Source organism: Platalea leucorodia, assembly GCF_965183815.1.
Source record: "Platalea leucorodia genome assembly, chromosome: 11".
Classification (NCBI taxonomy): domain Eukaryota; kingdom Metazoa; phylum Chordata; class Aves; order Pelecaniformes; family Threskiornithidae; genus Platalea; species Platalea leucorodia.
Window position 1 is genome coordinate 12,608,577 of NC_138833.1, and position 13,805 is coordinate 12,622,381.

General features: G+C 45.4%; 1 protein-coding gene across 1 annotated transcript; it reads right to left on the reverse strand.

Moving 5' to 3' along the window:
• Nucleotides 1-1,583: 1,583 nt before the first annotated feature.
• On the reverse strand, nucleotides 1,584-13,454 carry PKD2L2 (polycystin 2 like 2, transient receptor potential cation channel; the record flags this gene model as incomplete). The annotated part of the gene is made up of 14 exons (XM_082324553.1): nucleotides 1,584-1,843; nucleotides 2,291-2,403; nucleotides 3,207-3,276; nucleotides 3,369-3,448; nucleotides 4,638-4,739; nucleotides 5,474-5,594; nucleotides 6,874-7,055; nucleotides 8,582-8,752; nucleotides 9,311-9,539; nucleotides 10,150-10,371; nucleotides 11,139-11,395; nucleotides 12,783-12,916; nucleotides 13,167-13,268; nucleotides 13,397-13,454. 14 exons carry the CDS (start codon nucleotides 13,452-13,454, stop codon nucleotides 1,726-1,728), a joined length of 1,959 nt encoding a protein of 652 aa, XP_082180679.1. The 3' UTR covers nucleotides 1,584-1,725.
• Nucleotides 13,455-13,805: the final 351 nt, after the last annotated feature.

Here is a 13,805-nt window from a genome sequence, read left to right on the forward strand (position 1 = left end):
ATTTTTGAGGGTGCAAAAAGCTCAGTGATACTGGGACAGATCTTCCTTGCTGAAAAAGCAGTTCTGAGACAATGCAAACCTGTAGTATTCCAAGCTGTACCTCTTTAAAGAAGTTTGCTTGACCTGTTACGTGACTGCAGGGCAAGGAGCTTGCTGGGCAAAGTGAGGCAGGCTATAAAGAGGGCTTCCTGTGCCCCAGAGTAGCAGAGCAAGGCTGAGGAGTGCTTGAAAGCTCTTCCCTGAAGTTCTGGGTAAGTAACTGTGGCCAAAGGTTTTGCGACGTCTTTGTATGAGAGGGGTTGCCAGGAGGAGGAAAGGTCAGAGATGCCAAAGGTGCAGTGCATCTGCTTTCCTGCATGTCAGGCTATTGAGTAATCGGGATAAACAGATCCATCAGTGACCCATGTTTTCTGGGACAAGGCTCCTGGGATACTGCATAGCAACAAGAACCTGTGAGGGGAAGAGGTGGTTTTATTTTAAACCAGTCCCTTTTAGAAGAGAGAGGAAGTCTCGGCTTGGTCAGGAGACTGAAGTCCAGAGTCAGTGAACCCTGACAGGCAAACCAGTGCACGGTGATGTTGTGCTGCTGGGCTGAAGTGAGCTCTTCCTCGGTCCCTTCAAATGCCTGTCTGCTCCCCTCTCTGAGACAGCTCCTCCCCGGTGTGATTAGCTGCAGAGAGACCAGAGACCATGTAGCAGCCTGATGTAGTGCTCTGCAGGATGTAAGGCTTTATATTATAAATCCTTGCAGGATTTATAGAAGTTTCAGGACGCTTTGGAGGCTGGGGGTTGCGTGTGATGCACGCGCTGGGATGCACAGCAGCAGAGCTTCCCTGGGGCAGGGACTGCGGGGCGCAGGGCGGGTGCTGCAGCCTGGCGACGGCCCCGTGTCTCCTCATGGCGTGTTCGGATGGCATTTGGGCATTTGTTTTATTTCTTCTGTGGCTGAGGCCCAGCAATGAACAAATGTTAACGGCTACATAGGAATAGATAGCTTCTGGCCTGAACATAACACCTTGTCTCTAGGGCAACGGGTATAAATGGATTTAGGAATAAAAAGGATGTTGTGAAAATTCAGGCTGGTGCAGGGGTGAAGCAAATCGCCCTCTAGTGGTTCCAGCCGTTAGGGCCTGAGCAAAAGAAGAGATTGATTGATTGATTGATTTCCCGAAAGAATAATTTATTTTTTTCTCTGAAGGTAACAGTAACCTGTTTGGGAAGCAACAGGTGCCTGGAACAAGAACTGTTGAGAAATAAGCATCAGCCTTGGCAGCAGATGCACTAGCAAAAGAAAGCGGTCCAGGGAAGTGAGGGCTAATGACCCCTGTGCTGGAGTGCTTGGCGCTGGGCTGCAGAGGGCCCCGACGGAGAGAAGGGCACGGAGCAGGCCCAGGATGCTGCCGCTGCTCGTGATCTGCTCTCGGTTACACAGCTGTGTCTCACAGCAGCCCCAAAACAAGGCAGAGGAATACGGGTTGTCCAGGTGTTTGTAGGGATGCTTAGCCACAACTCTAGCAAGGTTGGTCAGGTCTTCTCAGAGTTAAAGCACCTGAAACTCTCAGAGGAAAGACCCAGAAGCAACAATAGTTTATACCTTTATTAACATTCCTTCTTCTCTTCTCCAGAAACAGAAAAAAATGAAGGGGGTTGGGGTGGGGACTTTGGATTTATGTAAACTGCATGAAGAGTCAGGCCATCTCGTGTTACCAGATGAGCTCCTGTGTTTTACTGTGCCGTCTTGCCTGAAGTATCCTTCAGTTGTTGCATGCTTTTCATAATTCTCTTGAGTTTTGCATTAGTGTTCTTTAATTCCTTCTCCAACTCGGCTGTATACCTGAAGAGCCTAGAACACACAAATGCAGCCACATATCCTTGAGAGGGTGCGGCCCTTAGACGTGCATTTGCAGCCTTCCTCTTTGCTCACTTGTGCTGGGTGCCAAGGGTCTAACTCCCGAAATACCCCTTCACCAGCTCAAGGTCTTACAGTCTCTGTGCCCCTCCCTGGGCAGCCACAAGGAGAGGTTCTGGAAGACTGACAGTATTTTAAATTCTTGTCCCACCTCATTCTTCACTAATGTCCTTGTTACAAGCTGCTCTGCTAAATTCTTTTGTTTCCTCCTTCCCTCCCTGAGGGCAGCTGTTGTCAGCCAGTATAAGAGCACTTAAAGTAATCACCGACTTTGTGTTGATCTGCTGTCTCTCAGGTTGTCACTCGGTCAGGGTTTGGGCTAGGGCTGCCGCTGCCTGGGGATGGGAATAAGACTGCAAGAGCCGACTCGCACACACTTACTGCTGAAATTCTGCAGCGGAGACATAGCTCTGAGCCGTGGCTGATTCCGTGTCCTCAGTAGATGGATACTTCTGAAGTTGTTCTTGCTGTGGCTTTGATAACCTCAACTGGCTCTATTGAACACCAGGGGGATTTAAAAAAAAAAAAAAAAAAAAAAATCACAGACGAAGCCAGCATGGCTCACTGGGACACCTGTACCACAGTCCCTCCTGCAGGGAGGGGGCATGCGTGCAGGAAAAGGTATATGCAGCTTTGGGGAGAAAAGTGTTCTCCATCTGAAAGTAGATTTTCCTTCTGGCCCTTCCAAAAAGACAGGATATAGGCATACACATTTCTTTTCAGAGTTGAGAGAGATGGCAAGTATTGTGTGTAGTAGTGTTTACAGCTAGCCAAGGGGCTTTCTCTCTTGTTGTAGAAGTGATTTTTTTTTTAAAAAAAATGTTTTAGAAGTATTTGGACAGGCTTACCCCAGATATGGAACTACCAACGACTGCTGGAAATCTTTTTGTAAAGCAAAAGGAACCTACAGTAATCTTTCTTCTTGCTGTAGATGCAGCAACAGATCGCTGTAAAACTTGTTTTCCATACATGTGTTTCTGTCTAACATTTGGGCAAATGCCCAGCTCACAACTTTATACCACTGCGAAGACACACTGACCTCACCCTACTGCCAGCTCTGCTGTTGCAGTGTATGACCTTGCCTGAGCAAGCTTTCATTTGAAGTTCTGGGCTTTATTAGTGATTTTTCTTTCTTTATAGGTCTAGCTTTTGCTATTCCTATGATGTTAAAAATAGTATTCTGTGGAGAAGTAGCTTTTGTAAGTAACAGTGGGGACAACGGTGACTCCTTTTGTATTATTCAACTTGTGAAATATAATCGGCAGTTTCTAAGAATATAGAAAAGAATAAAGCCTACCTTTTCATTAGCACTGTCTCCAGTGGAAAGCTTAGAAATATCCTTTCTTTTAGTGGCTGAAAATTCCTTGCTTGTCATTCACACAAATGAGAAGAGACAGAAGTCCTGTGAGAAGGGGTCTGTGCTCAGTACGGGGGGTAAGAGCAAATGCTGAGATCCTACCTTTCCAAGCTCTCGTCTGCTGGATTGGTATCCATCTCTGGCTTCTTCAACTTGAGCTTGACAAGGGCCTTACTGCAACTCTGAACATAGACGGGGGAAGTCAGGCACGTTAAATGGCTTGCGTTTAACCAGAGACACTTTTGTGCAAGGACTTGAATGCAAGGAACAAACCGTCAGTGTAATGCCTTGGCAATTAAAGAGAAATCCCACCAGTCTATGACTTTCTTTGTTCCCTTAGCTCAGCTCGGAGAACTTACCCTGCTATAGCTCAAATTTGTCATGAAATCCCTGAAGGTAATAGCCAACCAAATCCAGTAAGAGTTTCTGTTTTCAGGCATCTTCAGTTTAATCTTGCTATAGCCCCAGATGAGTAGGAGAATGAGCTTGGATGGGGGAATTTAAGCTGTGCTGTTGCTGACCAGACTGGCTGTGTCCTGGCCAGGGAATCCCCCCTTCCCTGTCCTTAATGAAAGCTAGGCTTTGCAGAAGCAATGTAACTTGTGTCTATGCCACTCATAAAATCCTACAGGAAAATTTCAGGTGGATACAGCTGCCAGCCCTCCTCTATGGAGTGGTCAGCGTAGGCCAACTTGGACAAACATGGTCCGAGCGCGCAGGCCTCTCCTCCCACACCTATCTCAATCATTTATCTCACGGGTGATGCTGTATTCTCCAGCTAAAGTCAGGTTTCTAGGCGGAGGTTCTGACTTGCCCCAGCAACAGAACTGCACGCGATCTCTTTGGCTTCAGCGTATGCATTTGGCAGGAAAGGAGGAAGTCATAATTTCAAGTTGAACTGAAAAGTTAGGGAAAGATTTGTTCCCCTTTCGTACTCATTTCTGGCACATAGAAATGGTCTGAAATTTGTGGAGCTTTAAAGGTACATATTTCTGCTTGTCTTGTCATCCCATACAGGCAAGATCTTTAGTTTTTCAGTTTGGAAGAGCAGCAACAGTAAGCTCTGAAGAAAGCTGATGTCAGGATGTATCACAAACCAGGCTGGTCTTAAATATTGCTTTTAAAGGGGTGAGGTAAAGGTAGGCTCCTTGCACCCTAACTCACATGCTACTCTTACCGTTAGGAGCTCCTGTGGTTTTGATGGAAGGATGTCTCTATCTGTCAAATGTTTATTTAAAGTGAAAAATCAAATATTGGGTGTTCTTAAATGGTTATGGCCCAGCTGTTTAAGGCTCTTTTGCTAGTGATGTAGCTTAGAATACCTCCCCTTATCTTGAATTAAATGAGGTAGTTACAGAAGTGTTTACTTACCTGCGTAAAGAGGTCTCTGATCTGAAGTTCTTGACTGGGTATCACTTCAAAATCTGCTTTGACTTCTGAATAGGTGTCATTTATAATAGCCAAAAACATGTTCTGCACAGGAACGATGCAGTTAGAGATTTGTTTCTGGAAATTGCATTTGTATTACTCTGGGGCTGTTGTTTTGGGGGCTGTTCCATGCTGGGGCATGTAACTAATGGAATTGAAGAGCTTTGCCAGGTGCAGACATGCTCCTAATGCAGTTAAATTATCTGATAATCTTAGGGTCTTAAGGAATACTTTCAGGAGACAAATCACTTCTTTCCTATCTGCAGTGTCAGCTAAAAGGCCCAGTTCCTTGGAGGTACTGGATTTCCTGTCGTATACTTGTAGCTTTTTCAGATGGTGTTTCAATCTGAAGTAATTAATGAAAACATCAATCTAACTGATAAAGCAAACCTGCACCTACCTAGTCCCATCAGTGTCTCTCTCTAACCTTCCTACCTGACAAGGCTGACATTATGCAGTTTTCAAGAGCACCCAATTAAGTTTTCAGAAATTAAAATCTCAAGCAATGGGTGGTGCAGTAGAGTGAAAGGTGCAACGTGCTTGTCCTGTGGTGCAAAAGCCCCTTTTGTGGCTGTTTGGAGGAAGGGAGAGCTCCGAAATATCTGGCCTGCTGGGAGCTCCTGCGAAAGAGTCTGGGCTGGGTCTCTGCACAGGTGTCCTGAGGGGCAGCTGGGGCGAGCCCAGTGTCGTCTTGGGGTGAAAAACACTGTCTCCGAGCCCTACACAACAGGTCTCTACTGCTTATGCGAAAGGATAAGCATTTTTAAGACGATACCTACCAGCAATACGAAGAACACAAAGAATACAAATGTGATGAAGTAAATAGGTCCAAGGATTCTGTTTGCTGCTTCTATGGTTTCAAAATTAAAATCTCCCAGCACAATACGAAACTGTGTAAAGCTGGGAGTAAAAAATACAGGAATGAGGTTGACTGGCTTCTCCTAAAAAGTAGTACTGTAAGCATTATTAAAAAGAAAAAAAAAAAAAAGAAAAACCAAAACCAATAGATTCAGTTGAGACTGATTCACCATTACCTTCGTCACTGAAATCAAAAGGCAAGCCAGGATAATACTGCAATGGTAAACTGGGCATTTAGCGTGTATTGGCGAATTTGAAAGTACAAAGGAATTCTTAAATGGCTTGTATGAGAAAATACTTTCATTTTGGGTAAATCACCTGGTTTGGGGGTTTTGTGGTTTTTTTTTTATTTCCCTTCTCTTCTAGCTTCATGATCCCTCATCTTCTGTTAGTACAGAAGGTAACAGTATAGATCCCTATGTCCCCCTGTAGGGGATTTTATTCCTAGCTGAGATAAATATTTATTTCTCTGTATTGCAGCATCTTAGAACTGTCTGACATCCAAGTGGATCCAAAATCAGCTGTTTTTCTGGTTTAGAAGTGCCTTAATTTTACATGAAAAGCTGCTTTCAAACAATCTGGTACACTAAAGATCTCTCTCTAAAGTTGTAGTAAATGTAGCCATGGGCTAAAACACAATGTACACTGCGGGTGAGAGGTCAGCGTTGCTCCAAGGTGCAAGGACCATCAAAACCAGTTCCATCTGGCACCTGGAATTGATTTGATGTCGTTGCTACAGTGAGTGGCTGAAAAAAATCTGAGGAAGAAAGTAACAAGAGCCAGCAGATGGGATGTGGGGACTCTTGGCTATGCCGCTGGATGTTTTCTTAAAAGAGCTGTAATTCCTGTTTGCACACATGCTCAGCTTGTGCTCTGAGCCTCTGGGTCTCTCAAGCGGTTCTGCTGTGGTTTTCATGCTGGGGACTGTAGCCTGTGCCCGGTGGCATGGCTGCTGGGTAGTTTCGCATTCTTGCTTTTGAAAGAGGCAAAAGAGAACAGCCTGCTGCCAGGCCTGCCTGACCGCCCAGGGGCCTGGTTACACGGGGCAAAGTCGTGGTGAGAGCTGCGGGGACGAACAGCTCCACTGGGTGAGCTGCTACTCAGCTTCCCCTTCCTACGCTTCCCTGACCTAACATACACGTGGTCTCTCTTGAACATACGAAGGCTTTGGCAAACAGATTGTAGGGCCAACAAAATTGGTTTTACTCTATGAAATAAGCTTAAGTGTTAGAGACCTGTACTCCTAAGTTCTGCTTAGCAGAAAGTGGTTTGCACCTGACCAGCTGGGGATTTTGTATCAAAAAGGTTAGAAAGTACATACATGCAGTTTTGGAAAGTGGAAAACTCTTCCACTTGTGACCCGAAGACCAGATAGCCTAACTGGGCATAGGCAAAGAAAATGATGAAGAACATGATGGCAAATCCAATGATGTCTTTGGCACAGCGAGATAAAGTGGAGGACAGCTGCATCATGGTTTTGTTAAAGCTTACATATTTAAATATCTGCAAGAGAACAGAATATATTGTTACTGGAGAATCAAAATATATTGCAACTTCTTAACAGAATTTCTGGAATGTTCTCTGTAATCATAATTTACAGGTTAAGTCTTACCTAGAAATAAGTTGCATGGTATGTATCTGTAAGGAGAACTAGGATTGGGTGTGTTTCTGGAGAAGATAAATATTCTGCAGGGCAAATATGCTTACGTGCTAAAGCTAAGAGTGTGTAGACAGGTCTTTCCTGGGTGCTGGTATGTGTAATCAGCTCGAGCAGATATGGACCCCTGGTCAAGGAGATTGCAAGCCATACCATCCTCCTGTATCTGAGGATTCCCTGACGGGCTGAGTTGGTAAGGAGCTCTCTTTTACTTTGGGTCTGAAACAAGGCCTGAACACAAGCCTTGTTCAATGACAGTCATTAATTATCAACAGTTGTGCTACTAAATTAACAGTAATCGGTCTGAGGGAAGGATGATGCAGGGGATGTGCAGCTGGGGTACAGAATGGACGTAACGAGGAAGACTGTCCACAGAACTGGTTAACAGCCAGTTAACAACAAACAACTTCTTCCTGCAGCCTTGCCCTGGGAGGTGGAGGAAGGCCAAAAGCCTGTTTATTTTAAAAGGATGTGACCTTTCACGATAGCTTATGTCCAGGTACTTAGGGCTTGACTCCCTGGGGCGTGATCTCCTCTGGCAGATGTGAGCACCTCCTGCCTGTTTGGCAGCTGCTTTCTGCTGGGCGTTTTACAAATACCTTAGGGGAGAGAGGGCCTGTGAGCAGCCTGGGACCAGGCAAAGCTTTGGCAAGTTTCATCCAGTCACTGGGAACACTGAGGCCACCAAAACCAAAGTCACTGATGGCTGCTGGGTAGAGGGGAAGGGGTGCAGACCCCAGTCAGGGCCAGCAGTGTTTAGTAGATTAGGGGCAGTGACACACAAACGTGCCGGACCGGTTTGGCCCCAGAGCACCTGGTTAGGAACAAAAGTAGCCCCTAATCTTAGAGAAGTTTGCTACTCTGTGCAGAGATCAGCAAATCTATTTGCAAGTAAGAATGAAATTAAAGGTGTCCTGGCACAAAGCCACTTCTGAATCAAGTTCAGACACATTTTGCCTTCCCCTGCAGTTAAAAAGTAGCTACTGTTTTCACAGCTTTTGGCTACAAGCTATGAATAGCTTTCACCTATTACAGCTATGCCGTCTGTATAGGTCAGGCTGTGACCTGGATAATATCGGGTCTAGGAAAAGACTGAGTTTGAGGAGGCTGTTTGGCCATGGTAATTTCCCAGCTGCTCCAATGGAGACAGCTGCCCACGTGCAAAATTTTTTTTTAGATGGGCCTGGAATTTGCGTGACCCATGTTTATGAGAAGGAGGTAATGTTAAACTCTTCTGGAATCTTATAAACAAAATTCTTCCTTTTAGCCCCACCTTTACAATTCATCCATGAAAAGGTAAAAGTGAACATTTATGCTATGCTTAGAAACATTATGATTCTTGAGTACGAAAAAAGGGAATAAGAACCAATACCTTTATCCAAGCAAAGAAGATGTTGACAGCAATCATGTTGTTGTAAAGGACTTGCCAGAATGCAAGGAAATAGAAGTCTGGATATACATGGGCATCAGACAGCAGCTCTTCCATTAGCAGGGACACTTCTACGGTGCGGTAGATGTTGAAGGCAATGGCAAGGATGGATACCTGAAGGAAAGCAGAAGCAAGTGAAACTGAAGTCCAGCTACACCTCCTCTCTTCAGACTTCTCTGACAAGTCTCAAAGTCTTGTCACTTTGCACAGGAAAGACTACTGATTTCAAAAGGCCCTTGGTTAGATTTGAAGAACGTGAGCTTTTTAGATGTTTTGTCGTAAGTTGTATATATGAGACTTTATTGGCCAAATAATTTGTAATTGTACTGGGATAATTCTGGGCTTGTGCTACGTAACATGCTGCATATGTTCTAATTCCACCATGTTAGCTCTGTCATGCACTAGTGCTTCCTTGCTCTGCAAAGATTAGGGCTAAAGCAAACGAGGTGGATAATGAGTAGAGAGGACGTGGAGCCACAGCAAGCTGACAGCAAGGCTAGAAAAGAGTTCAAGTGTGCTGAACCATGGTGGGCCCTGTGGCCTCTTTGGTGTAGGACAGTGGGTGACTGACTTCAACCAGACACAGATTTGGGCTGTTCTGGCTACTTGGCTGTCTGTCCAGTGCTAGCCTAGGCTGGCAAGCACAGAGGTGGAAGTCAAGGGGTAGCTCACCACCAGCAGCAGCAAATCCAGCCAGTTCCAGGCACTCCTGAAATATTCTTTCTTCAGTTTTACCATTTTTATAGCTTCCTGGATTATGAATATAATGATAAAGAGGCAAAAGGTGATTTCACAAGAAGCCAGGAAGTAATCATAATACGTGATGTATCTGAGGAGCTTCACAGAGTAGATATGTGAGGAGGTGAGAGCACCCCCGGTAGCAGGGAACTCTACCACCAACCTGAAAAAAATTGGGGACTGGTGTTAGTTACCATCCCTTTAAATCATCTCAGCCCTTAATTTTCTAATATTAATTTTTACGACATTAATAATACCTTACTGGAACTCCTACATCTGTAAGATCTTCTTGTAAGGGCTATGCTAAGTCCCCCATGATAAGAGTATTACATGGTAGGGAAGGTTGAGGGGAAAAAGAAAAGCTCTTAGGATACCCAAGCTATGGTGTTTGGTTAAAAGTCTTTAAAGAAACCATCTCAGAAGAGCAAATGCTCACCCTACCCTGAGTCTTTTCCCTCCTCTAGCTGACAACAGGACTAATAATCCAGTCTTTGACCTTGCGAAAGGCGCTGAAATCTATTCCAACAGACAGCAGCAACCGGCTGTACAGACCAAACACCAACTATTAAAAAAAAAAAAAATGAAAGGAAGGATCTGAGTCTACTCCCTGCACTAACTGAATTTCTGCATTGTTAATGAACTACTGTCTTGCCAGCTGCTACCCGAGAAACACGGCTATACATGGCTGAGGTGACCAGCCTTTCCGTGTGTCCTTATGGAAGCACCATGCCTCAGTAAACTGGATTTCACATGTAGTAAAGGTAAGAACTCACTTGATAATACAGAAGAGGTTTATGTTAGCGTTATATGTTGAGAAGTCGATAAATACAACCCTGGTTCCTCTGGTGAGCCAGCTGTTCTGCCTGAGAAACACCAACTTCTCCATGCTCTCTTGCTTCGATTTAGGCAAGGTGAACATGTATCCTCCACTGCTGTACAAGCCCATAGATCCCCAGTACCATGGGGATAACGAGGAGGCTGAGCTGTATTTCCATCTATCGGAAATGGGAAAACAAAGCAGCTCAGCTTATGGAAACTGGACTGAAGTAAGCTTTAACTCTTATTTTATACAATCCTTGTTAGTTCTGGTGTTCTTCTGCATCCACAACTGACCATTTAAGCCAGACCTTTAAAAAAGACTTTTCTTTACATGAAGTGTGCACAAGACATATGGCCTTAAAATATTCTCATTTCTCTTATTTGCTAAATACTCAGTACATTCACAAAACAGCAATTGCTTATGATTCTGGATTTCACCCAATGTGGGCCAGACAGTTTATTACCTTAAAACCTTTACAGGTAAATGGAGGATCTCTGGTTTATGTAGTTCATTGTTACTGTGGCGTGTTCACATGTTCTTTCATTGGATTAAATCAATGCTAAATTAAGTGTGTGAAGCAGGCCTTTTGGCTCTGTTTCCAGAGCCTTTTAGCATGATTCCAATTTATAAACATGTGATTTAAATTCAGGCCTCATATAAGTCAGCCTTTCTCCAGAGATGTTAGTTGAGATAGGCCCATTAACATGTGTTTTTGAGCTGGGCTCGCTGTTTCCAGTTCTTCCTGTCTCTCTGCTGTAAATTTCCCATGCCAAATTCCTGTCTCTAATGTTGGTGCAAAAAGAAATCCATGGTTTATCTCAATGTAAACAAGAGAAAAACTCAGCTAATTGCATGTACAGTTGTTACTAACTGAAGAATAGTGGCATTAAGGATTTGGTTAGGTTTTCAAAAACATTTCTGTGCTGAAGTAGGATGACTTACTCAGATTCGTTACTTAGACCAAAGTCAGACCTGTCTTCAGCTCGATAACGATATTCACTGTAACAGTCTTCTAAAAAAGTATGGAAATACGGGTAGATGGAGCAAGTGTTGTTGCGTACTTTCAGCTGGCGAATCTGGGCTACTCCTAACAGCAAATTCTCATAGTAAATATGGCTGCTGTTGTTCTGGAGGGTTAACGTCATGTTGTTATACCACTGGTCCCAGTAGAGTCCATCCAACAGGGGTCCCTCTGCAAACTGTATGTACAACTGAGGTTAAAGATTCAAAAGAAGCTTTCAATACCGCTATTAGCCCACTTTTTAGCATACAAATCTCTACAGGGTTCTCAGGTTACTTATAGCTACAGAGTCTAAGCTAGAATACAAACAATTCTGACCCATGTATTGTCTTATAAATACGATACATTTACCTTCTTTTGCTATGAGACAATTCTATTCCCTATGCAATTCTACCAGAGACATGTAATGGGATTATTCAGGGTAAGACTACAACATACATCTGTTTTGGGTTTCATTGAAAAATTCTGCTGAATCCTAAACAAATATGTTTAAACACAAACATTATATGTTGTTTTAACAAAATCTGTTGGCTATCTTAATTTCTAAAGATCTGTTTTGGGATATATTTCTGATTAGGTTTTTACTCATGTGAATCTAAATGAAGAAGTATTTATTTCTGAAAGTAGGGGAAAAAAAAAAATCTCTCTTTTTCTAGGTGTTTCTTAGATGCAGATAAAGAGCATTAAACTTGGGGATAACGTTATTCCAAGTACAAAACAACATGCCCCCATGGTCTGGCACCATCTGAGCACGCATTACAACCATTTCTAGTACATCAGCGCATACATTGTATAGCAAGGGCTCACTATTTTATGGACTAGCAATAACAAGACACCATGATAAGAGGGAGTACAATTCTTCCAAATGAACTGTTATAACCAGGCATTTCCATTTTTAAGGAAGAGTAGGGTGAGAAACTTTGCCTTCTGCTGTCAGCTGGGCAATGTTGGTAATTTTGGGAAGTCCTCCACCTAGTAGTGAAAACAGAGATACGTGTTTTGCAACCGTCACTGAAATATGATGTAACCTAACAGCAAACCAGCTGAATCAAGATGGTATATTCTCTTGGCTGCCACAGTGGAAATCATAATTTTTTTTTTAAACAGCTGAAAGTCAAAAGAACTTTCACGGCCAGGTTGGATGGGGCTTTGAGCAACCCGGTCTAGTGGAAGGTGTCCCTGCCCATGGCAGGGGTGGGTGGAACCAGATGATCTTCAAGGTCCCTTCCAACCCAAACCGTTCTATGATTGTATGAACTGTAAACCCAAAATCTTTCTGTTTTTATTGAAGCTCTTTTCAGACCAAGCCCAATATTGAGAATATGATGCAGCAATTAATTGGCTTATTGTTTTCTTTGACTATTCAGAAGTATCAGCGTTATTGTTTGTACCCAGAATTTCTCCAAATGCATTTTAAGAAGTTATTTGCCTTTCTTCAGCTGAAAGCACAACATTTAGCACATGGCTTTTAGGAGAACCATAAGACTGTATTGCTCTGAATTAACAGCAGGAGCTTCTTCCCTTGTTTGTTCTCCAAGAAAACATCTTTGCAATGAAAGCCTTACCCTCCAGAAATCAGCTCTGCTCCCAATACTCCTAAAACCACTGCTGTTGTTCTCAGAGGAGGAGGGCTCCAGGAAGAGATGGGACATGACCTTGTTCAGGTAGAACATGTCCGTGCTCACCATGCCAAACGTCACTGGAAAGAAGGGGCAAAGAGGGGATGCTCGCAGGCTGAAATTAGAGGATGACAACAGCTTCTGACCTTGCTTCTCTGCTCCAGCTGTCATTAAGTCACACTGCTACAAAATGGCAGTCAGCAATTTTGGCTGAAGTGGCACTTTAGGGTGGATGACAGGTGGAGTAAGGAGTAAATACTGAAAGAGGTACAGCTTACACACTAATTATTTGTAAACAGGTGAAGTCGCCTCCGTCATCTGATGACTTACGTATACAGAGGTCTGTCAGGAAAACGACGTAGAGGACCAGCTCCCGCAGGGTGGTTTTCAGCTCCAGCTCCCTGGTGCAGCTGCCCCGGGGTTTCGCGGCACCTGGTCGGGGAAACGGCGGCGGGGGCGGGGGGGGGCAGAGGCGTGCCCTCAGTGCCGGCCAGGCCGGCAGCCCGCCGCCCCCCGCGGGGTAACGGCGGCGGAGGGGGGAGCGGGGCCGCCTCACCCACCGCTGCCGCTCCGCCTCTGCTCCACCGCGGGCCGCTGCCGCGCTGCCGGCGGCTCCATGGCGGCCGGGCCGGGCCGGGCCGGGGCGGCTCCCGCCGCTCCCCGTTTGAATCCCAACGGGCGGCGGCGAAGGCGGAGGGAGGCGGCGGGGCCGATCCCCGCCTCGGGCCGGGTCCCCTCACCGCCTGCGGGCGGGCTCGGGCTGGGCAGCGGCACCGGAGCGGCCGCGGGCTGCCCCTCCCGCCCCGGGCGCTCAGGGTGGTCGCGGTCTTGGCGGCGGTGTCGGGCGGGTCTGTCCCGTCCCGCCCGGCCCGGCCCGGGCCTGCCCGCGGCGAGGCCCCGCGGCAGCGGTGCCTGGTGGAGCCCGCGCTTCCAGACCCCGTTGGCGGCCGTTCCTTCGGCGGGAAGTAA